At 38.5% G+C, this 26,165-nt stretch overlaps 1 protein-coding gene and 1 pseudogene across 1 annotated transcript in view; one reads left to right on the top strand and one right to left on the bottom strand.

Moving 5' to 3' along the window:
• Positions 1 to 26,165, bottom strand: part of SLC39A9 (solute carrier family 39 member 9) — a 52,158-nt gene that overhangs the window by 9,327 nt on the left and 16,666 nt on the right. Inside the window, exons 2-3 of the mRNA XM_015068443.3 lie at positions 22,209 to 22,317; positions 5,532 to 5,726 (exon numbers count right to left, since the gene is read on the bottom strand). Coding sequence (XP_014923929.1) covers positions 5,532 to 5,726; positions 22,209 to 22,317 — 304 coding nt within the window. The remainder of the gene's footprint in view (positions 1 to 5,531; positions 5,727 to 22,208; positions 22,318 to 26,165) is intronic.
• On the top strand, positions 7,906 to 14,926 carry LOC128315833 (60S ribosomal protein L36a-like; annotated as a pseudogene).

Raw genomic sequence — 26,165 nt, 5'->3', positions numbered from 1 at the left:
GGAAGGGAAGCTAAAGCCCCAGTTGGTCTGAGACAACAAATATTTCAGTATCGCCCCAAAATGTGAAGAATATCATATTACACTGTGTGACAAGTTTGCTTTGACTTTTCTAGTTATAAATAGCATCTTAAATAAAAATTAGAGGCTTTACAATTAAAACGCAGTTTTTATAAATCTATAGGAAAAGACTGCTTTAGCATAAATTTAATAAATGAATTTTTACTGAGATTTAACAATAGATAAAAACCTGCAGATAATTGGTAAAACCAGATTACTAGATACATGAAAGCCAGCAAAAACAGTGACTTCAAAGATAAAACAGGAAGAAGACTAAAGGAACACATGCTATTTTTAATTCTTTGTATAGTATCATAGGGCACTAGTGGGCCTTTAAGTGCATTTAAAATCGAAACTGACAAGAATCGCAAAAATGTCATCGAGGCCACTGTGGGCAACTATGTAACGTAGATAGAATCAGATCCCATCCAACCAGAGGGTGTTTCTCATTTGCTATTTGGTAAAAAAGCACACAAATAAAAGCATTTACTTCTAAATCAGCTTCCCAATACATGTAAGACCATTAAAAAAAAAGTGCATGGAAAAATACCGAAAAGAAACAGTAAATGCAAGATTAACAAACGAAACAAAAAATAGCCTCGGACTAAAAAGGCTAAATTCAATTCCATGAATTTTGAAAAAAAACCCTTTTATTTGGAAATAATTTCAAATCTTCAGAAAGTTCTGACAATGTTAAAAAAAAAACACTCACACACTCCTTTCTCAGAACGACCTACTGTCTAACACTTTGCCCCATTTGCTTCATTATTTGTGTTCATGTTCTTTTTCTATCCATACTACACACACACACACACACACACACACACACACACACACACACACAACTTGTTTTCTGTACCATTTCAAAGTAAGTTGCATACATCATAACTCTTTATCCCTAGATATTTCAAAGTATATTTCCTTAAGAGGAAGGACATTTTCTCATATAATCACAGCACAGTTATCAACTTCAGTAAATCTAATATTGATACTTTTTTCTAATCTCTCTTGCATATTCTAATTTGTTAACTGTCCAGGAAGGTCTTTCAGAGCATTTTTCCCTCCCAGGAAGGATCCAGCCTGGGATCATATATGCACTTACTTGTTTCTCTGTAGTTCCCTTTAATCTGAACCATTTTCTCTGCCTTTGACTTTTGCGACATTGGTATCTTTGAAGAATACACGTCCCTTCCCTCAGCCTTTCTTGTTTTTTAACAGACTGATCCTTCCTTTTTGGGTTTGTCTGATGTGTCCTTAGACTATGCATTCTGAATACAGGCTGAATATGCACGCTGAATACTCTACAGATGCTGCCTCTCAGGATGTCACATCTAGACGCACAGAATGTACATCTGCTGCTTACTAGTGGAGTGAATTTTGGATTATATACTGGACACTGTGAACGTTATCTTGTGGACACTCTGAATTCTATTATATTCCTCCAAAGAGCGTTACTTTTGTGTTGTGCTTTAAGTAACTTGGTTTAGCTCAAACTGCAAAGTCTGTCTTCTGGGCAGCTGCTCAAATCCTGGTTTAGTACTCTCATCTTTAGCTGAGTCTGCCCACAAAAGAATGGTTCAGGGCCTTGCCAGACTTGGGTAGAATTTATACATAAAATGTGGGGTTGTACCTTCCAGTGGCTGTAGTTACCCTGAACTCTGTCCTCTGGTTCCTTAGGCCTGAGAGACTGAGTTTTCTATCAGTTTTAGCTACCTCACTGGGCACTGACTGCTTGAAAGCAGTACAAATAGGAACTCACCCTGTTCCACGGGTTGACTCCCCTCCAGAATTTTCCTGCTTTGGGTCACTCTCCAGTGTCTTTAGGTATTTTTAGGCAGTAAAAATAGGAACTCACCCTGTTCCACAGGTTGACTCCCCTCCAGAATTTTCCTGCTTTGGGTCACTCTCCAGTGTCTTTAGGTATTTTTAGGCAGTAAAAATAGGAACTCACCCTGTTCCACAGGTTGACTCCCCTCCAGAATTTTCCTGCTTTGGGTCAGTCTCCAGTGTCTTTAGGTATTTTTAAAAAATATATGCCCAGAGTTTATAATTATCTGTAAGGAGGCTGGTCTGATGGGAACTTATTTGCCCACATTGAAAACAGATGCCAGTGACATTAGTTTTAATCATCTGGTCAAGGTATTATTGGATTTCTTCATTTAGTTACTTCTTTTTCCTTTGCAACTAATAAGCAAATCAAAATTCATCTCCTAGATGCAATATTCATTGGTGATTCTGGCCTGAGCCAGTTTTTACTATGAGGATTGCAAAAATGATTTTCTAATGCCAGCACCCTTTCCACATTTACAAGTTGGCCTTTAGCAACCTACTGTAAACAAGCATCTTCCATTCTCCTTCTCTCTCTCTCATGTGGATGTGCTCACTGATCCTCATTTTTTCAATGGTTTATACTTCGTTACTATTCTTAGTTATATTGGAGCTCAAATTGTCCTATATCTGGCCAGTGGGAGCCCCTTCAAGCTGGCTCTATATTCCGTGACAAATTTCCATTTTCTTCCTTCCTATTTTTTTTTATTTTTATTTTTTTATGAGCACTAGATGTTCCAAGCTCATTTTGTACTTACCCTGCCCCTGTCCTGGAATCAGCCATTTCTCTGAAGAGCCCTGGTATGCTCATTGCTAGTGAGGTGTCTTTACTTCTAGGCCCTCTCTGCAGACAGAGCTAAGACATACATACATGTATACATAAACACACACGTATATATGTACACATATACACACATATACACATATACATTTTAGAAATCATGAGTCCAATAGCTCCAATTCCAGTCCATCCCTACAGAGGTTCTTTCTGGCCTTCCCCCATTTCAGATTTGTATGTCCCCTCTTCCACAGTGAGAACTCTGGTTCCACCAACATCAACACACTTACTCATTTGCTCAATCCTATAATACACCCAAAATAGTTTCAGAATTGTTTTCACCTATGCCATTACAAAAAGCAAAGCCTAATAAAGACTTCAGTAATTGTTTAATGCTTCTTCCCCCAACTCCATCCAAAACTAAAAATATATAGTCAAACATTACATTCATAAGTCACTTAAATTCGTTTTTTTTTTAAACCCCTTCAGTGTGATTGTTATTCATCCGAATTACAGTTCATCTGCTTCAGTTAGCTTCCCCTATCCTTGTTGATTTCATTTTATTTTTTGAATATAGGAAATATCAACATGTTTCCAAAAGTCAAAGCTATATTAAACAGGCCTGCCCAGGGAAGTGTCATGCCCTCCTGAAACTCTGCTACCCTATCCTACCCTGCACCCACTTCTTACACGTAACTAACCGTTGTCTAACTGGTCTTGTTTTATTCCCCCTTCTTTCTTACACAAAATGTAGTATATGATGGAAACTAATTTACATTTCAGCTTTTTCCCCCCACTTAACAATATCTCCTAGAAATCTCTCCCTATCAATTCACAGAGATCTGATTCCTCACTCTCTTTCACAGTTACCTAGAACTCCATTATATGCACACATCACACTTCATTCAACCAATTTCCGTGACTGGACATTTAAGTGGTATTACAGTGGTAAATAATGTTGTACTAAATAATCTTGTGCATGTGTATTTTCATAGTGGAGCTATATTATCAGGAGCAATTCCTACAAATAGGACTTTGGGGTTGAAGGGTAAATACAAATGCAGTTTTGTTACATATTGCCAAGCTCTCCTCTGCAGGGGCTGTACAATTTTGCATTCCCACAGCAATAGATGAGAGTGTGTTTCACTGGAGCTCTGATAACAGAGTGTATTGTCAAGCTGTTGAAGTTTTGCCTGACAGGTAAGAAATGACATCTCGGCAGAGTTTTGATTTGCATTCTTAAGTGAAATTGAACATCTTTTCATATATTTAAGGACCATTTTAATAACTTTTTATGAACTATCTGTTCATGTCTTTTGCCTGCTTTTCCACTGATTTTTTTTGTAGGCCAAGGATTCTTAACCTGGGGCCCACATAGAAGAACACAGGTAGAATGTAGGGGATGCCTGTGACCTTAACGTGGAAAAAACCCCGCATTTTAATTTTTACTAACCTCTAACTGAAATCTATTATTTCCTTTAATTGTGAACATAGACAATATGCTACAAGATCAGCACTACCTATACTCTATTGCCAATAGTAATCAGATAATTTCATATTATTTTACAGTTGTAAATATCTTCATATTCTTGCTTTCACTCATCACTATTTTAAATTTAAGGGCTTATAATGCCTCCACATTGCATGATTACAGTCTTCTTGTCTGTAGATGCTCATGTGGCAAAGCTGGGCCACTCTCCGGTAACTCTTCACCTACAGTCACTCAGGCAACTAAACAGCAAAAGCCATGGGATCTCTCACTGGGGACCAAGATATCTATGCTGCTCTCCAACAGTTCCTATCTGCAAAGTTCTCTGTCAGTGTATTTGAAAAGAGGTATTTATAAATCCCTATATCACCAAACCCCAAGAGTTTGATGCAACTCTTCCAAATTTATTTTTGTCATGGATCAGAATTTTTTTTTATTTAATACAAACCATATCAAAGATGCTGACCTAGCCAAAGATGAATTCATTGATCTTAAGGCAAAAAAGTTACTTGGCTGGCTTGTTGGTGGAGCATGTGATTCTTGATCTTGGGGACGTGAGTTCGAGCTCCATGCTGGGGGTAGAGTTTACTTTAAAAAATAAATTAAAAAATTATTTTAAAAATTTCTTTAAAAAGCTACTGTATCTGGAGTTAAATTTAAAGTCTTAGAGAACTGTAGTTGAGAGAAGTTTAGCTTTCTTTGGAAAGCAAGCTATGAATGTGTTTAAGTATATCTGTAAGAAAATATCTTTGTGAATCAGGGTTCTCTATACTAGTAACCATTAAAACAGAAAACCAAAGCAACTGAATGTTCAACATGACACTCTGTTGCCTTGTTAAAGCCCATCTCACAATTTAAGATTTTTAGCAAGCTAAGCAACAAAAGCTGTCATGCTGATGTCTTAAAAAATAAAATTTAACTCCACCTTGCATATGATTTAAATATATCTTGTTAATGCATCAATAAAGAAGATACACATTACTATATCATACATTTGTTTTTAACGTTTTAGAACTATATTTCAATATAACTGGGCTTTCTCTGCAATTATATGCATTATGCTTTACACATTTAAACACATTTAAAAGGTCCACAGGCTTCAGAATGCCTAAGGGCTCCACGGCACAAAAAAAGTTAAGAATTTCTGTGCTAGACTCTCAATGAGACAGTTTTAAGATTAATAACCCACTGAGCACTCCCTTGTGCCATGTCACAACTCACTAGCTCCCCCAACTGAATAAAATGTTCACCAGAACCCAAGAAAGACAAGAGTTTTCAGCACTAAATAAGCCCATTGATACATACTGAATTGTTTAATCATCTGTGACCTTCTAAACTGCAAATTTATTGCACTGCCCATAAAGCATTGGGGCCACTTACCATCAGTAGAATGCACATGGGAGCTGCCAATCTGGTCTACGAGCAACATGAAAACGAAGCCCAGAACGAGGGAAACGCCAATGTAGGCATGCAGCTGTGTATGGTCATGGCTGTGCTCATGTTCATGGACAACTGGTATTTCTGCTTTGTCTGATGCAATAACATTCTGTGTCTCACTCGCTTGGTGGTGCTTACCTAGAGTAGAATGAACCATAAAGAGAAAAGGTTGTCCCCCTTGAAACATTTTCACATAGAAGCTTCCATTCCTCTGCATTTCAAGCCCTACTTACTTTACTGCAAAGACATCTACTTCCTGTATCGTAATCCAGCCAATCATAAACTCCTTTTGGCATGTAGACCTTTTAACTGCCCATTATTCTCAAAACCTAGGAAGTGGAAGCAAATCACCAAGCAAGAAAGCAGTCATATTCCCAAGTGATATCGTCCTCTTTCCTGGCTGAGAACTTCCTGCCAATATCATCAGAAACTACAGTGAGTTTTACTCTGATGAAAACAGGTGAATGAAGAGCAGTAATAACAAAAATAATTTTAACCAAGTGGATCTGGTTTCACACCTAGGTTGATCTAGAAATTGCAAATGAAGAGTAAACTGAGTATAAAAATTGTGTAAGTTTTATGAAAATATATTTATAAGATATAAATATAATATTTTATAAAATATAAAATAATATATTTATTAAAAAATATCAGGAGGCAATCACTAACTAGAAACCAAAAGGGCAGAGCAGTTTACGAGGCACATCCTTCAGTCTAAATTCAGTTCTAGAAATACAACTGCTGAGATATTCCATATTACAGGAAGTGGCACTTGGACAGGTAATACTTCCTAGTTTATATTCACATATGACACTCAAAGCATAAATGCTTCAAGGCCAGAATCCTGATCTTTGCTGTGTTTCATGTTAACACATTAGACATTCTTCATTCATACTTGGATTAAGCATTTTTACCTTTGATCAGAGAAATTACTCACTGTAATTTTTAGATCCTTGTAATATTTTAGATTCTGCCTTCTTTTTTTTTTAAAGTTTATCTATTTGAAAGACAGTGAATGCGTGAGTGCGCACATGAGTGGCGGAGGGGCAGAGACACAGGGAGAGAGAGAGAATCCCAAGCAGGCTCGGCACTGTAAACGCAGAGCCTGATGTGGGGCTTGAACTCACAAACCATGAGATCATGATATGAGTCAAAGTTGGATGCTTAACCAACTGAGCCACCCATGCGTCCCTGCCTTAATTCTTTATTTTAAAAAAAAAAAATTTTTTTTTAGTGTTTTTATTTATTTTTGAGACAGAGAGAGACACAACATGAACACGGGAGGGGCAGAGAGACAGGGAGACACAGAATCTGAAGCAGGCTCCAGGCTCTGAGCTGTCAGCACAGAGCCCGACGCGGGGCTCGAACTCACAGACTGTGAGATCACGACCCAAGCTGAAGTTGGACGCCCAACTGACTGAGCCACCCATGCATGTCCCTGCCTTAATTCTTTAAAAGATATTTTTGAGGGGCACAAAGCACATGCTATCTTAAAATTAAAAACAAAAACAAAAAAACCCACCTATATATCCATCTAATTCCTGAAAGATTTTTTTTTTTTGGTTTTCATAGCTGTTTTCTTTTTATAACCTTTTAAAAAATGTGATAAAATATATGTAATGTAAAATTTACTTACCATTTTAACCGTTTTTTAACGTTTATTTTGAGAGCGTGAGTGTGGGGGTGAGGCAGAGAGACACAGAGGGAGAGAGAGAATCTCAAGCAGGCTCCTTGCTGTCTGCACAGAGCCCAAGGCAGGGCTCGACCCCTTGAACTGTGAGATCATGACTTGAGCCAAAATCCAGGGTAGGACACTTAACCGCTTGAGCCACCCAGGAGCCCCTTAACCATTTTTAAGCCATTTGCAGCATTAAGTACATTCACACTGCTCTGCAACCATCACGATCATCTATCTCCAGAAATTTTCATCATCCCACGGTAATTTTTTAAGCTGGAGATTTTTTTCTAACACTGATTTTGTCCACTTGTTTTAAATTAAATGTCTAAATCTCTCTAAAAAAATAAAAATAAAAAAAAAATCTCTCTAAAAAGCAACAACAACAACAACAACTTTACTGAGATATAATTTACATACAATAAGACACATGGGTTTTTGCAAGTGCAAAAACTCTAGTAACTACCACCAGGACAAGATACCAAATATTTAAAAATCCCAGGAAAGTTCTCTTATGCTACTCTGAAGTCAATATATCACTTCTGGTCCCAAGCAAGCACTGATATGCTTTTTGTCCCCAGAGGTTTTTGGGTTTTTTTTTCCCACCTATTCTAGGATTTCGTATAAATGCAACCATACAAGATGTACTCTTTTGGGTAAGGATTCTTTTGCTTAGCATGATGTTTTGAGATTTATCTATGCTTTGCATGTATCACATGCAATTTGTTTACCCATTTACCTATTGATGGACATTTGGGTTATTTCCAATTTTGGTCTACTATAAATGAAGCTGCTATAAGCATTCAGGTACCAGTCTTTCTGTGGATACACATTTTCTTTTCCCTTGGGTACATACATAGGCTTGGAATTGATGGGTTGTGTGTAGGTTTAACTATGAAAAACTGTCTGTTTTCCAGTTTCCAGTGGCTGTACCATCTTCCATGCCCAACAGTAGTGCAGGAGTGTTAGGTGCTCTATGCCACTGTCAACATTTGCTATAGTGAGGCTTTAAAACTTCAACCATTTTTACGTACATGATCATGTCATCTTCACAAAGTTTTGCTTCTTTCCAATCTTTATGCCTGTTCTTTCTTTCCCTGGCCTTACTGTGGGCTAGGATCTGGCTAGAAGCCCCAAATACGATGTTAAATAATGGCTGGGAGGACACGGCCTTGCTTTGTTCTAAACTTTAGGTGTCTTAGCCGTAGGATTTTCAAATATGCCCTTTCTCACTAAGGAAATCCTTTCCTAGTCTGCTGTGATTTTTTTTTTTTCACGAAGGAGAGTTTAATTTTGACAGGGCGCCTGGGTGGCTCAGTCGGTTAGGCGTCTGACTTCAGCTCAGGTCATGATCTCGCGGTCCGTGAGTTCAAGCCCCGCGTCGGGCTCTGTGCTGACAGCTCAGAGCCTGGAGCCTGTTTCGGATTCTGTGTCTCCCTCTCTCTCTGACCCTCCCCCATTCATGCTCTGTCTCTCTCTGTCTCAAAAATAAATAAACGTTAATTTTGTCAAAGGCTTTTCGGTACCTGTTAAGGATGATCAAATGGTTTTTCTACTTTATTTTGTTAATATAATAATTGAAACCGGTTTCTGGATATTACTCTAAACCCTGCTTTGCATTCTTGGGATAAACTCCACCTGGTTAAGATGTGTTATCCTTTTTCTATATTGCTGGATTCAGTTTACTACTATTTGGTAAAAGACTATTGCGTGTACATGCATGAGGGATACATTCATGAGTGATTGTTGTCCTGTAACATCTCTGAATCACACTGGTCGTGTCATCTTCAAAAATGAGATGGAATGTTCTTCCAGGACACGGAAAAGTTCTACTTTGGCCAATACATTTCCATTTTATTGATTTAAACAAGGTCTTTGACTATCAATTGTTATTCTGATGTTAATGTTAAGTGGTATTTTTAAATGACTAAGTTGAGGTTTATGATGGTTTTTAAACTTCTAAGACCATGACCCATAGTAAAAAATAAATTTTTTTATTTAAAAAAAATTTTTTTTTAACGTTTATTTATTTTTGAGACAGAGAGAGACACAGCATGAACGGGGGAGGGGCAGAGAGAGAGGGAGACACAGAATTGGAAGCAGGCTCCAGGCTCTGAGCCATCAGCCCAGAGCCCGATGCAGGGCTCGAACTCGCGGACCGCGAGATCGTGACCTGAGCCGAAGTCGGATGCTTAACCGACTGAGCCACCCAGGCGCCCCAAAAATAAATTTTATTTATATGAAAAACTAACTACAAAGTTTCACAAAACAGTGAAGCTTCAACTGGTTAACAACGCACTCTTCCATTTCTTTGTCTTTCCCTCTTTCTTTGTCCCTCCACCAGGTTTTAATTTTATTGTTAAATTTATTTCTTTTGAGAGAGAGAGAATGAGCAGGGGAGGGGCAGAAAGAGATGTGGGCAGAGGATCCAAAGTGGGCTCTGTGCTGACAGCAGTGAGCCTGATACGGGTCTCAAACTCATGAACCGAACCGTGAGATCATGACCCAAGCAGAAGTCAGATGTTTAACCCAATGAGTTACCCAGGTGCCCCCAGGCTCTTTTTAAATCCTGGTTACAAGTCCAACTCGCTGAATGTATTTGAAGACTCACTTAGTTGCTACTTTTAGTTTGAAAGCACTACTGGAGGTGGAGAGACTCAGGGGAGAAATGGATGATTTTGGAATAAGGAGCATTTTCTAGAAATCAGAAGCCTGGGCCTGCAGTGGTCAACTAAAGAGAGCTGAACGTCAAACAGGCCTAGGAGAAAAAGGTGGGCAGGCTGTGTAAGAACCACTCAGTTCCTTACACAAACAAACTTGTTAGCAGTAAGGGTTTTAAGCCAAAGAAGTGACTGAAAATTCAGAGAGGAAAAATAATTAAGTTTGAGAAGCAGTCTAAGACTCTTGAATTAGTAATGGTGGACAATTAAAATGTAGCCTCATGGTACCATGACTGTATTAAGTTTGTGAAAATCACTGAGCCATACACTGCCCATATGTGTGTGTATAACATACTTTTTTGTAAGCGATATTTCAATAAAAACAAAAAAATTCAAAATGCAGTACTCTGAGGCCAATACTGAGATGGTTGCCCTCATCATTTTTCAAGTAGGTCTTCTTTGCAAGCTGAGAGACTAGTTTTGCATGGCCTTGAGAATATGAACTAAATCATCTTAAAAAAAAAAAAAAGCTACGTAGCGACAATTTACAATACTATTTAGAAAGATGTTATTGGCGAGGATCTAAATGATTACACTTTCATAAGGTGCCCACTTAACACCTAACTGGGCTCTCCTCTCTGCCTCTGCCTGTACTCTGCACACATTAGTGAATCCAGGGGCTCTCCATTCTGCCTCTCTTGGATAATCCCTTGTCTTTGGAGACTCAGCTCATCATCTCCTCCTCCTTGAGATTTTATGTCCTCTTCTCTTCATTCATACGTAGCACACTAGGCATCTCTCTACCACAGGTCCTACCTCACTATACCAGAATTCAGACATCAGCAAACTATAGTACAGGGCTGGTACCTATTTTTGTAAATACAAATCACATTGGAACATAACCAGGCTCATCTGTTCACAGATTATCTGTGGCTGTTTTCATGCTATGACACCAGAGTTAAGTAACTGCAACAGAAATCATGTGGCCCACAAAGCCTGAAATATTTATTAGTTGGCCCTTTACAGAAAAAGTAAGCTAACCCTTGCTGTCATTGATTGTTATTCATTTTCTATTGGCTGTGAATTCTTGAAGGCTGGGGCTAGATCTTAGATCTCTGAACTGCTAAAAATCAATAGAAGGCCAAAAATCTAGCAAATACTCAACAAACAAGTGCTGAAGGCAAAAAATGGCCTTCAATTCTATATTTTTTTAATGTGGCATTTCATTTCAAAAGTTATGGCAATTAGGGGAGCCTGGGTGGCTCAGTCGGTTGAGCATGCGACTTCAGTTCAGGTCACGATCTCACAGTCTGTGAGTTCGAGCCCCGCATCAGGCTCTGTGTTCACAGCTCAGAGCCAGGAGCCTGCTTCGGATTGTGTCTCCCTCTCACTGACCCTCCCCCCACTCATGCTCTGTCTCTCTCTGTCTCAGAAATAAATAAACATTAAAAAAAAAATAAAAAAAAACAAAAGTTATGGCAATTAATAACTTCTTAGATAAAAAGATTGAAAAATTTTTTTTAAGATTATTCATTTTTTTTGAGAGACAAAGAGCACAAGCAGGGGAGGGGCAGAGAGGAAAACACAGAATCCGAAGCAGGCTCCAGGCTCCAGGCTCTGAGCTGTCAACACAGAGCCCGACCCGGGGTTCGAATTCATAGACCACAAGATCATGACCTGAGCCAGTCAGCCACTTAACCGACTAAACCACCCAGGCGCTCCTAGATAAAAATATTTTTTAATGGAAATAAAATATAATCTTCTAGTCTGAAGATAATTATGCACATGTGTCTTTATAAATTCAGCTGTAATAGGTAAGAGATAAACACACTAAATTAGGTTACAGGTTATGCCAAGAGTTTGGGTATAGTCATACTATTATTTGTGAACAGTTGCATAATAATTTTTAAAGGTAATTACTTTTGGGGTGTCCATAGCCCTGAAACGTCAAGCCTAATTACAACGTTCAAAGGATAGCCAACATCATTTTATTTTATGAGGTATAACTATATCAGAATTTTAAAACTTAGAGGTGAGTATAAGACCCTTCATTATCTTATTCCAACAATGTTTTTAAAAAAATGAAATATAATTAACATACAATGTTATATTAACTTAGTGCTCACCATGGTAAGACAGTTACCATCTGTCAATGTTATTACAATATTATTGACTAAATTCCCTATGCCATACTTTTCTTCCCTGTGACTTATTTTATGACTGGAAACTTGTACCTTTAAATCCCCTTTACCTATTTCACCCATCACCCCAGTCACTTTCCGGCTGGCAACTACTAGTTTGTTCTTTGTATTTAAGAGTCTGTTTGGGTTCTTTCGGGGTTGGGCGGGGGTGGGGGCAGCACCTGGGTGGCTTAGTTGGTTGAGCATTTGACTCAGGTTCAGCTTAGGTCACGATCCCAGGGTCATGGGATTGAGTCCCACCATCAGGCTCTGTGCTGAGTGTGGAGTGTGCTTAAGATTCTCTCTCCCTCTTTCCCTCTTCTCTGCTTGCACTCTCTCTAAAAATAAAAAAGAAGGGTTTTTTTTGGTTTGTTTTTTAGATTCTACATATAAGTGAAAACATATTGTATTGTCTTTCTGTCTGATATAGTTCACTTAGTAGAATACCCTCCAGATCCATCCACATTGTTGTAAATAGCAAAAATCTTATTCTTTTGTATGGCTGAGTAATATTCCATCACACACACACACACACACACACACACACACACACACACACACAAAATCTTCTTTATCCATTCATCTATCAATAGACACTTGGGTTGTTTCCATATCTTGGCTATTGTAAATAATGCTGCAATAACCATAAGGGTGCATGTATCTTTTTGATTTAGTTTTCTCTAGGTCAATAACCAGTAGTGGAATTACTAGATCATATAGTATTCCTATTTTTAATTTTTCAAGTAACCTCCATACTGTTTTCCACAGTGGCTGCACCAATTTACATTCCTACCAACAGTATACGAGGGCTCCTTTTTCTCCACATCCTCACCAACATTGTCTTTTGATTATCTTTTTGATTCTAGCCATTTTGACAAGTGTAAGATGCCAACAATGCTTTCTTAAAATAATTTTGGAACTTTTCTTTTGTTACTGCTTACGAGTCAAGTTTATGAATCCTAATAAAACTGTCTTTATAGTTATCACCTGTTTTTGATATAAAATAGTATTGAATAAATTGATCAGCTATCTTATTGTGCAGATTGGCATTGAATACATTTTGTATTTCCCTAAACCAAAACAACTTTCAAGGAAAATCTTGCTGCCGCTGATGATACTCATCTAAACGTGCCACACACTCTGGAAGTAAATTAGAGAAAGATTTCCAACATTTTTTAAGAAATCACTTTTATAAGCACCTAATTTCATGGTTATAATTTTGAAGGGGTTAATACTTATTTTGATGTAAAAATTTAGCAAATAAGTAAAATACCAGCAACATATAGTAAATATTGCTTGAAATAAATGTGCTATTGATTGAGCTTCTCATAAAAGATCTGAATGCTTATCATTCACATGGAATTTAGCTTTATATAAAAACATGAAATACTTATTGGAATATATACAATGGTAGGCATTATTGGTCTTATTTGCAAACATTAACCAAAAAACAAACATAAACCCTTTTCAAAGTGAATGATAATCACCTTATTGGTACATACACAAATTAGCAATGGAATCCAGATACTGAATATTAATACACTCATTCTTCCTTCTACTCTGGACATGAAACTGAACCTAACAAAAACTGGGATCTCAAAATAGTTTAATTTTAACTTAATTAAAATATATTAAGTTGTATATATATATGTTATTCATGAATGAGCTTTCAGGTTAGTATGTCTGATTACTCAGGACACCGGCTGGTAATTGATTAGCCTGAGACTTGTTCCACATCATACTCCTTGCTGCAAAGTACGCAAACCAATGGTGTTATCCTTGCATATTGCACATCAGACACATATTTCTCACGCCACTAAGAAAGTGTTCTGAAAATCATTATGAGCTTCTTTCTCCAGATATTTATATAGGAATCTTTCCAGTAAGTTCCATTTGTATGATGTGTAGCCCGGAGCCGTCCTTTGTCACAGACATTCATTGCATTAAAGGTAACAGAATCAATTCACCCTTTAAGGAGATTCGTTGAAGCTCTTCCTTCAGATTAATATGTACTTCTATAAAAGAAACAAATTTTCAGGTAATCTGGCTTTTTTTTTTTTTGAAGTGATCTCCAGTTTTCATTTTGGCCTTTGTTGTTTTTAATTTCCTAACATTTACTCATGCCTTGCAACATTTATAGATCTCTATTATATAGTTTTTTATTTCTGGCAAAGACAAATAGTTATTACACCTGATGTGTTTTCAGTAATAAGGGCAGAATAGCTTCTGCTTATTGGTGACATGTTCTGTTTCTCATGTAAAAGAGAAAACTTGATCACAATCAAATGTATAAAGCTGACGCTTTAAAGCGATGTTAACGTATCTTTGGTCAAAATATTACTGTGCTTTTAAAAGGAAAAAAATCTTTTTGTAAGAACTCTTCAGCAGATAAACGCTGCAATGGTGATTTTAAATTCCTCGCGACGTACCCCATGTAGCACAGCATCATCATTAAGAGGGTAGGCCTAATTTTTTTCCCGTGCTGATAGTGCTCTTGCAAACACGGTGAACATTCCCAAAACACGCTGGACTTGCTGCAAGAGGTGCGGCAGGCACTAACCCCACAAAGTGACACAGTACAAGAAAGGCAAAGGTTCTCTTTATGCCCAGGGCAAGTGGCATTATGACAGGAAGCAGAGTGGCTATGGTGGGCAGACTAAGCCGATTTTCTGGAAAAAGGGTGAAAATACAAAGAAGCTTGTGCAGAGGCTTGGATGTGCTGAGTCCAACTGCAGATCTAACAAAATGCTGGCTGTTAAGAGAGGCAAGCATTCTGAACTGGGAGGCGATTCAAAGAGAAAGGGCCACGTGGTCCAGTTCTAAACTTCATATTTTGTTATATTATGAAAAGAATCAAATCATGAGGTTACATTCACTTCATTTGGTTGCAATTAGCCTTTTAAGAGGAAAGTAAACTAGTGCCATCAGTTAAATTCTCCCTGTGGGGAAATTTATGCTAAAAAGAAAAAGTGTAGGGTTCAGAGTAAAGATTGTCTGTGTTCAAATCCTGATCCTGACACTTACTGGCTGAGTACCCTGGACAAGTCGTTCCATTCCCTTGTGGCTTAATGTCCTCGTTTGCAAAACAGTATCTGTCTCAGAGGGTTGTTGTGATAATTAGACAATATATCTGAAGAGCTTCACATAACACCTGGCATATGCTAAGTGCTCAGTAAATATCCAGGAACATAGGTATATATCAAATGGAATTTGGGAGATTCATTTTTAAACATCTTATGTTACATAGTTGACCTGAATATTGGTCAGAAACAATAGTGAGGAATAAAACAATGTGGGGGGCAGGGAGGGAGAAAAAGTAGAGATCAGACACTTTAGCAGACAAACTAAGAAGTAGAAGAGACAGATATCAGTCCACAATCATCCATGTTTCAGAATCCTGAGGATAAAGTTTAAGAGTTTTAAAGAGACAGAACAAGAGTTAATTAAATAGAACAGATTTACCTTCCTTTTATTTAAACGTAGAGCAAAATGACAAAACCATAAGATGACTGTATTTCTCTAAAAAATCTGATATTGGCGTTCAGTGACAAATTAGTAAAATAATCTATATTGAGCCATTTCTGGTAACAGTTCCGATGACTATCCTAACAGTTATGAATAATGTATCAGGTTTATATTTAGGTTTTTGACCCCATAGCCTGCCTTCCTCAATGTACCAATTCTCATGTTCCAAAAAATTACGGTGGCTTCAAATCTAGCCCCACAGTAAGCAAGCACTGAAGTCCTCCATAAACCATCTTCTTAAAACTTGTTTCTGTAGAAAGACAGTCTTCTCATATGAATGCTGATCTAATTCCAGTAATTTTAGAGCTATAATTATAGAAAAATATGTGAGAGATTCCTTTTTACATTAATTAGTATTTAATAATGCTTATTAAAGTACCCTGGCACTTGGTTAACACAGTACACTGAGCTCTGAAAAAATATCTGTTAATTATCATAATTATAAGGTCCACAGAAGAACTAAACTATAGGCTGTGGTAAACATGTACACAAACTCCTTTCTTGAAGTTGGGAGAAAAGTTGATTTGATCTACAAAAAGAAAAAGAGGAAAAGGGTGGGGGAAGAAAATGATAAAGTAGCAGAAAATAAAGCAATGTGAGCAAGCTCACCAGAGTGCAGAGAGATGTGGGAAATTTGGAGATTAAAAGTTTGAAGTTAGTATGATGGTTAAGCTACTTCAAGAAATGTTCACAGAATCGGGTATTAATATTTTACTTTTTAAAAAGAATGATGGGGGTGGCACCTGGGTGGCTCAGTCGGTTAAGCGTCTGACTTCGGCTCAGGTCATGATCTCACACTTCGTGAGTTCGAGTCCCGCATTGGGCTCTGTGCTGACACCTCGGAGCCTGGGGCCTGCTTGGGGATTCTGTGCCTCCTTCTCTCTCTGCCCCTCCCCCACTCATGCTCTGTCTCTGTCTCATAAATACACTAAAATAAAAATTTAAAAAAAATGACAGGGACTTCTGGAGCTGGCTAAGATGGAGTAAACCTATTATAGCCTCAGTTACACAATGATTACTACAAAAACGGAACAAAACACACAAAGGACAACTACCTAAGGACTAACAAATGTAAACAATAGCAAGAGGAGAGAGGGCAGCAAAAACTTCAAAAGAAACCTTGTCTTTCTGGCCAGAGGACCAGGGAAAGGGGCTGCTGAGAGGTGTTGGTACGGAGGGAAACCACCCCTCGTTTTTCTTTCCCAGCCCTACCTTGAAGGTGGTCCCAGTTGCAGAACGGCATGGCAGCAACCCAGGTAGTTACAAGCCCCAGAAAAACCACATCTTTCTGGCAGGAGTGGTCTGAAGAGCATGGGGGGGGGGGGGGGGATTTGGCTATTCTGTTCTCTCTTTTCTCCTGCCACTTTGGCCTGAAGGTGTCCCAAGTTACACAGAAGTGTGCAGTGACAGCAGAGGCAGCTAAAACTCCTAGAAAAACTCCATCTTTCTGGCCAGAGAATGAAGTAAATGGGCCCCTGGAAGCCAGGGAGTGTGAGAGGAATCCGGGAGAGGAAAGAGCTAAGAAGGGTTCCCTTCACAGTGTGTATAAAGGCACAAGTCCCAGACTCACCCCTGAGCTCTGCAGGGATGGGACATACCCAAAGCAGCATTACAAAGGCTTTGAAAACTGAACTAAAATTAAAACCATCACCCAAAAAGGCACCACTGGTTTCACAGTCTGAAATCAACCAGGCTAAGTGACTGCTAAAACAAAAGAATTACATATTCTCTAGAGGATTTTGAAAGGACTCAAAGTCCCAAAATATATTATTAAAAATGTCTAGAATACAACCCAAACTTGTTTGACATACAAAGAAACAGAAAAATTTCACCAATTATGAAGGGAAAAAACAATCAACCCACCCCAAGACAACTCAGATACTGGAATACTTAAGACTTTAAAGCAGCTATTATAACTATGCTTTCATCGGTAAAGGTAAAAAAACATTTCAAATGAATGAATGTCATTTGAAGAAATAGAAACTATAAAAAGAAACCAAGTAGAAATCTTAAAACTGACAAATATAATATTTGAAACACTACGTTCACTGGATGGCTCAGCAGAAGAGTGGTGATCACAAAGGAAAGAACCAGTACCCTTGATTACAATGGCAGAATTCAATAGTATCAATAGAGATCACATGACTCACAAAGTCTGAAATATTTACTGTCTGACCCATTACAGAAAAAGTTTGCTGACCCCTGGTCTAAATACACCAACTAGAAGACAGAGAAATTGTCAAATCAGATTTTAAAAAATATAATTCAACTATATGCTGTTTACAATAAATCCAATTTAAAAATAGTGAATGATATACGTTAAAAGTAAAAGGATGAAAAAAGGTATACCATGTAAACACTACTCAAAAGGAATGTGGCTGGAGTGGCTATGTTAATATCAAATAACGCAGACTTGAGAACAAGAAATATTTATCAGGAATAAATAGGGACATAATAATGAAAAAAGGTCAGCTCACCAATAAGACCTAGTAATCCTAAATGTGTAGTAGGTACCTGACCAAAAAGCTTTAATATGTATAAGGCAAAACAGAAATCAACAAAATATAAAGCAGAAAAAAAATGAAATCAAACATGGTTCTTTGGGGCAAAAAAATTTAATGAAGACATTAGAAAAAAAGGTTACTATGAACAACTATGAGTAATTTTTAAAATTTTTTTAATGTTTATTTATTTTTGACAGAGAGAGAGAGAGAGAGAGAGACAGAGCATGAGTGGGGGAGGGGCAGAGAGAGGGAGACACAGAATCCGAAGCAGGCTCCAGGCTCCAAGCTGTCAGCACAGAGCCCGATGAGGGGCTCGAACCCACGGACCGACTGCAGGCGCCCCTGACTAATTCTTTAACTTAGAAAAAAATGGGTAATTTGAATGGTCTTATGTCTATTAAATAAACTGAATTCATAGCTAAAAACCTTCCAAAGTAGAAAACTCTAGGCCTAGATGGTATCACTGGTAAATTCTAGCAAACATTTAAGAAAGAAATATTTTTTGCTTTTTTACAGACTTCCAAAATGCAGAAGAGGCAACACTTTCCAACCCTAAGAGACCAGCGTTACTCTGACAACAAAACCATACAAAGACATTTTAAGAAAGAAAAACCACAGGCCAATAGTCCTCCTGAACAAAGATACAGATACCCTCAACAAGATATCAGCAGATTGAATCCAGTGATGATAATCTACTAACAATCAAGGGGGGTGGTATACACAAGTCTAGTTCAACACTTGAACATCACTGTAATTCACCACATAAAGAGACTAGATAAACACTTGCAACAAACTAGGAATAAAAGGAGAAACTTTCTTTTTTTTTTTTTTTTTAACATTTATTCATTTTTGAGAGACAGCACAAGTGGGAGAGGGGCAGAGAGAGAGGGAGACACAGAATCTGAAGCAGGCTCCAGGCTCTGAGCTGTTGCACAGAGCCCGACATGGGGCTCGAACTCATGAACTGTGAGATCATGACCTGACCCAAAGTGGGGCGCTCAACCGAGCCACCCAAGTGTCCCAAAAGGAGAAACTTTCTTAACTTGAAAAGGAAGTCTTTAAAAAAACCTATAGCTAACACTATACTTTTTAAAAAAATTTTTTTTAGTATTTTTTAATTTATTTTTGAGACAGAGAGAGACAGAGCATAAGCAGGGGAGGGGCAGAGAGAGGGGGAGGCACAGAATCTGAAGTGGGCTCCAGGATCTGAGCTGTCAGCACAGAGCCTGACGCAGGGCTCAAACTCACGGAGTGTGAGATCATGGCCTGAGCTGAAGTCGGACGCTCAACTGACTGAGCCACCCAGGCGCCCCAAGCTATCACTATACTTAATGGTGAAAGACTGAATGAGAATAAGGCAAGGCTGACTACTTTCATTCCTAGTAAACCTCATACTAGTCTAGCCAGTGCAATAAGAAAAGGAAAAAAAATTTTAAAAGACTATTGGAAAGAGAAACATTAAAGTGTTTCTGGAAAGGAAAACAATAAACTGTCTTTATTCATAGACGATGCGATTGTTTAGCAAATCCCAAAGAATCTACAAAAAAACTCCTATAACAAGTTAGGTTTAGTAAATTTCTATATACTAGAATACTGGAAATCAAAATATTTTTACGGGACCATTTACAATCATACTAAAAACATGAATTACTGAGGTATAAATCTAACAAAATACCTGCAGATCTGTATGCTAAAAACCACAATACTGGGGGTACCTGGCTGGCTCGTTTGTGGAGCATGCAACTCTTGATCTCAGGGCTTTGAGTTCGAGCTCCATGCTGGGTGTAGAGATTACTTAAAAAACAAACAACCCCCCCCCAAAAAAAACCCCAAAACAAAAACAAAAAAAACATACAAAACAGGGGCACCTGCGTGGCTCTGTTGGCTAAGTGTCCGACTTCAGCTCGGGTCGTGATCTCAGTTCGAGCCCCGCATCGGGCTCTGTGCTGACAACCTGGAGCCTGCTTCGAGTTCTGTGTCTCCCTCTCTCTCTGAACCTCCCCCACTCACACTCTGCTCCTCTCTCTCTCTCTCAAAAATAAACATTAAAAACAAAAACAAAAACAAAAACAAAAACGGGCACCTGGGTGGCTCAGTTGGTTAAGCGGCCGACTTCAGCTCAGGTCATGATCTTGCAGTTTGGGAATATGAGCCCCGCATCAGGCTCTGTGCTGACAGCTTGGAGCCTGGAGTCTGCTTTGGATTCTGTGTCTCCCTCTCTCTCTGCCCCTACCCTGCTCACACTTTCTCTCTCTCTCTCTCTCCCTCCCTCCCTCCCTCCCTCTCTCTCTCTCTCTCTCTCTCTCTCTCCCTCCCTCCCTCTCTCAAAAATGAATAAAATGTTGGGGTGCCTGGGTGGCACAGTCGGTTAAGCGTCCAACTTCAGCCAGGTCACGATCTCGCGGTCCGTGAGTTCGAGCCCCGCGTCAGGCTCTGGGCTGATGGCTCAGAGCCTGGAGCCTGTTTCCGATTCTGTGTCTCCCTCTCTCTCTGCCCCTCCCCCGTTCATGCTCTGTCTCTCTCTGTCCCAAAAATAAATAAACGTTGAAAAAAAAAATTAAAAAAAAATGAATAAAATGTTAAAAAAAATAAAAAACAAAAACAAAAACAAAAAACTGTAACACTGATGAAAGAAATCAAAGGCCTAAAAAAATATGGAGATCTATACTGTATTCATGAATTGGAAAATACAGTATTTTTAAGATGTCAATTCTCCCCAAATTAAGCTTAGATTCAACTCAATCAGAGTCTCACCATATTTTGTAGATACTGACAAGCTGATTCTAAAATTATTTAGAAAGGCAAAGGAACTAGTTTAACCAAAACAATTCTGATAAATAAGAACAAAGTTAGAAGGACTCCACTATCTGATGTCAAGATTTGCTATAAAGTTATAGTCATCAAGATAATGCTGTATTGGCAAAGGAAAGACATGTAGATCAATTGAACAGAATAGAGAGTACAAAAATAGACCAGCACAAGTGTGGTCAATTGATTTTTGACAAAGCTGCAAAGACAATTCAACAGAGAAGGAATAATCTTTTCAACAAATGGTGTTGGAACTACTGGACATCCATCCATATCCAAAAAAATAAACCTTCACACCATATTCAAAATTAACTCAAAATGGATCATGGATCTAAGTGTAAAACCTAAAATTATAAAACTTCTAGAAGAAAACCAAAGAGAAAATCTTTGTGAACTTGGGTTTAGCAAAGGGATTTTAGATATGACTCCAAAGCATAATTCATGAAAGAAGGAATTGATAAATTGGACTTCATCAAAATTAGAAACTACTCTGTGAATGATACTGTTAACAGAATGAAAAAATAAGCCAATGAGTAGGAGAAAATATTTGCAGATCACCTATCTGATAAAAGACTTGTATCCAGGGAATGCCTGGCAGCTCAGTCAGTAGAACATGTGACTCTTTAATCTTGGGGTCGTGAGTTTGAGCCCCACATTGGGCCTAGGGCTTACTTAAAAAAGCAAAAAAACAAAAAAATAACAACTTGTGTCTAGAATATATAAAGAACTCTCAAAAATCAATAATAAGAAAATTAATTAATTAATTTGAGACAGAGACAGAGACAGAGAGGGAGAGAAAGAGACAGTAGGAGCAGGTAGAGGGGCAGAGGGAGAGAGAAAAGAATCTTAAGCAGGCTCCAAGCTCAGTGCAGGGCCCAAAGCATGGCTCGATCCCATGACCCTGGGATCATGACCTGAGCCAAAATCAAGAGTCTTAGACACTCAACTGACTCAGCTACCCAGGCATCCCAGAAAACACAATTTAAAAAATAGGCAAAAATTTGAATTATAAAGAACACATAATAAAGATAAACGAGCATATGAAAAAGTGTTTAACATCATTAGTCATTAGGGCATCCAATTCACAAACTGCTAAGGGTGTGTTCAATGTCAAAGATGTCAGAAGAGAAGTTTTAAGAATTCTTCTCAGGGTAGAATTGTATGGCAAATATGAACTATGTTCAGGAAAAAAACCCCCACTAGGCTTCTCCTTTCAACTCTCCACATCAACAACTCTCTCAAAGAAGGCCCTCTTCTCTCTCTCTCACCCTCAAGAATATCTTCATAAAGTGCATGTACTCCTTCAGGCACGATGACCGCCAGCGCAGTTCCACAGAGAAGACCAGCACCCAGAACAGTCACCAGCTTTAGTCGCTCCTGGAAAAAAAACATAAGAAACTGTTGAAAAGAGGGGTGCCTGGGTGGCTCAGTCAGTTAAGCGTCTGACTTTGGGTCAGGTCGTGATCTCGTGGCTCATGGGTTCGAGCCCCCATCGGGCTCTGTGCTGACAGCTCAGAGCCTGGAGCCTGCTTCGGATTCTGTGTCTCCCTCTCTCTCTGCTCTTCTCCCACTTACGCTCTGTCTCTCTCTGTCTCTCAAAAATTAAATAAAAAAAAAACAAAATAAAAACCCCCACTATGATTCTATTCATGGATATAGAAACTCATGATGTGCTGCCATGAGGAAAAAGCTGATGGCAGACAATACGCAACGATAATCTCATATTTGTAATGCAAGTATACATAAGTAAAGTATAAATTAAACATTAACAAATTTTTGACTTTATACTTTATAAACATAATATGTAGCATACAATTTGTGAAACGTATTCATAATTGAGCTGCAATGAACACGAAGTACGATGAAAAAAATGTGCTTAATTAATTCGGTACTAAAATGTTCTATGGATTTTCTTTCAAAACTGCTTCACTGAGATATGACTCAAATACCAAAAGCTGTAGATATTTAATGTATACAACTTGATGTGTATGGAGATACGCATATACCTGTGAAACCATCATCACAATCAATGCCATAAATGATCTACAGTTTTAATCCAACCTAATCTCGATTTTTTTCTTTCCACCCAATTTTCTTTGAGAGATTGCCTCCCAACATACAAGATATATAAGATTACATTTCAAAGTGTGTTGAAGCAGTGGTGTGCCCTATATGGCTTCCTGGAGTCTTAGCAGTATGAAAAATGATTTAAAAAACTAAAAGGGGGTAGTTATGTATGTTGTTCATGAAAATGTTTTAATAATTAGTGGTGTGTCATGTACATGCTTCACTTTTCTGTTTTAGTTTCCTTTATGAGGTGAAGAAAAATAACCGTCTGCGTTATCTCTGTTCTCCTACTAAACCTGTGACTCTGAGGCTAGGGGGACAAACATATGTACGTACAGACGTACACATACTGTGTCTGTGGGAAAATGGGTTCTTAGTTGAAAGGCTGGTTGAAGCATTAAGGCTCCTTCCTTGTTTGGGAGGAAGGAATGAATCTAGATCTCGTTGTGTCTCCAGTGAAAATGGGGAAAGTACAGTTGCAATGTCAGCACCAGCTAATACCTGCTATGTAGCAAGAGGGGAAACCCCCTGCTTCCCAGCACACAGGCCAGGTGGGTCCTTCCTACATTCAGGATGGCCGTTATTAGCTACTTATAGATACAGCATTCTGAATGCATCCAGTAGTAGGGGGCACTGGCTTGGGAGGTAGAAAATGGCCCCGTGTCCAAACTGGTTCATAATTCAGTACCTCAGCTTTTCTTCTGTAAAATAAGAACAGTTGTACATGTCTTATATAGGAGGCAACAGGAGAAAGTGACTGAAGCATTTTGGAAAAATGACACCAAACAACTGGTGTTACTATTTTAATATTTAATACTGAGCTATTCTAAGAGTTTTTGTCCTTTACAAGTTACTAAGCTCATCAAAGCACTGTTAATCACAGCATTCATTTGAGACATACTGTCAGAGCACAGAGAACACAAGACAGAAAAACAGCTCTATTCTGTGTAGAAGGGGACATGGTATGTGAGTCAGTCTTCTCATTTTCTCCAACGAATTCTTAAAAGTCACCTTTGTTTTTAAAAAAACGTTCATGAATGTAAAGTTTTACTTCTAAGGAAGGACAAAAATAATGGTAAACTGAACTGCACTGAGCACACCATTTCATTTTAGGGACTTGCTTTCAGAACTCCACGATCAAACTAGCGAATACATTGCTTGGGGAAGAAAACTGTCCTGTCAGCATCTTGACGTTGACCATGGTGGACTCTGGGAAATGGAAATGAAAGACGCCCCTGTAGTGCAAATTAAGGGAAGATGAGAAGAAATGAAACTGATGTACTTAAAAGAAAAAGAGCTGATCGCCCTCAAGAATTACTTGGGTGGCAGCTCACATCATACATAAAAATTAATTCCTGATGGATTATACCTTAATATAAAATCTAGAACTCAAACTTTTAGAAGGAAGAATATCTGTGCAGTTTTGGTGTTGGCAAAATTTTCGTATCAAGGACACAAAAAAATTCCACATCAGAACTTAAGACATTTGCTGACCCACTAAGAAAATGAACAGATAAGCTATATACAGGAAGAAAATGGCTACAATACATACACCTGTAACACGCTGTGGGAACACTGTCCACATCACCTCCTTCAGGTTGGAGACACCTGTTCCCCTAGCCACGGGGAGTGTTGCAGTCTGATGAGACAGCTGAGTCCCTGTGAGGACCTGACCTTGGGCCAAAGGGTACTGACGAACCTCTCCCAGGGCAGTCCATATCCCATGACGAGTCTACTGGGTTGTATGGAGGGAGGTACAAAGCCAGGTCTCCTTGTCTCCATTCAGGAAATCTCTGAAAGGCCATCCAGCTTCAGAGCCTGCTGCAAGGTGAGCTGAGGCCTCTAATATAACCAAATAACAGTTCAACTTCTCCATCTGCTTAATCCTGCTCGTTCTTCCCCAGGTGTTATTCCCTACAGTGTCCCCCAATAAACTTCCTGTGTGCAAATCTCCTCCTCAGAGTCTGTTTTCTGGGGAACCCAACTTAAGATACTGATAAAGAACTTCCACAACTCAGTAACAGGCAAAAGCAAACAAAAAACCCACACAACAAAAAATGGGTAAAACACTGAACAGCCACTTCACCAAAGATATACGGATGTCCAATAAGCCCATGAAAGAGTGCTCAACATCTTTAGTCACCAGGAAAACGCAAATCTAAATTACAAGATACCTCTTTACAGCCACTAAAATTGCTCAAATTAAAGGCTGACAAACCTAAGTAATGGCAAAGACACGGAGCAACTGGAAGACTCACGCGTTGCTGGTGGGTCCATAAAATGGTACAACCACTTTGGAAAACCGTTAGTCTCATATCAAGTTAAACCAACAATTTCACTTTGGGTATTTTCCAGGAGACATAACAATGTTCACAAAAAAACCTGTGCAAGAATGTTCGTAGACGCTTTCTCAATACTAGGCACAATCTGGATCAGATGTCCATCGATAAGGGAATGTATAAACTAACTGTGATATATTCATATGATGGAACTCAGTAACAAAAAGGAATAAACTACCGCTACATACAGCAACCTGAATGAATTTCAAAAACATGTCCTGATGTTTGAATGAAAGAAGCCTTACACAAGAGTTACTTACTGAGTCTATTTATATGAAATTCAAAAGCAGGCCAAACTAAGCCTTGGCAAAAGAAATCACAACAGTGGTTGCCCCTAGCAGATGGGGTTAGTGGGAAAACACAGTGGCAGGAGGGATTAACTAGAAAATGGCACCAGGTTATTTCTTTTTTAGGATGATGGAAAGGTTCTAAATCTTGACTGGAATGTTAGGTACATTTGTTTACCTTTGCCAAAATTCATCGAACTATTAAGATTGGTACCTTTTACTCTACAAAATTACAGATCTATAAAAATTACCTAGGTAGTAATTTACTCAGCCAGGATCCTTGAAAGGATTCATTTTAGAACCATTCAATTTTAACAAAGCTTCTTCATGGCAACTCTCTGAAACCAAACTCAGAGTCTATGTGGGATACTAAAAGGCATTTCCAAATTTTTTTCTTGTTCTTTTTTTTTAAATTTATTTATTTATTTTGAGACAGAGACAGCACAAGCAGGGGAGGGGCAGAGAGAGAGAGAGAGAGAGAGAGAGAGAGAGAGAGGGAGGGAGGGAGGGAGGGAGGGAGGGAGGGGGAGAG

Source organism: Acinonyx jubatus, chromosome B3 (genome assembly GCF_027475565.1).
Source record: "Acinonyx jubatus isolate Ajub_Pintada_27869175 chromosome B3, VMU_Ajub_asm_v1.0, whole genome shotgun sequence".
Classification (NCBI taxonomy): Eukaryota; Metazoa; Chordata; class Mammalia; order Carnivora; family Felidae; genus Acinonyx; species Acinonyx jubatus.
Note: the sequence above shows the minus strand (reverse complement) of the source record. Positions and strands in the feature narration are given on the sequence as shown.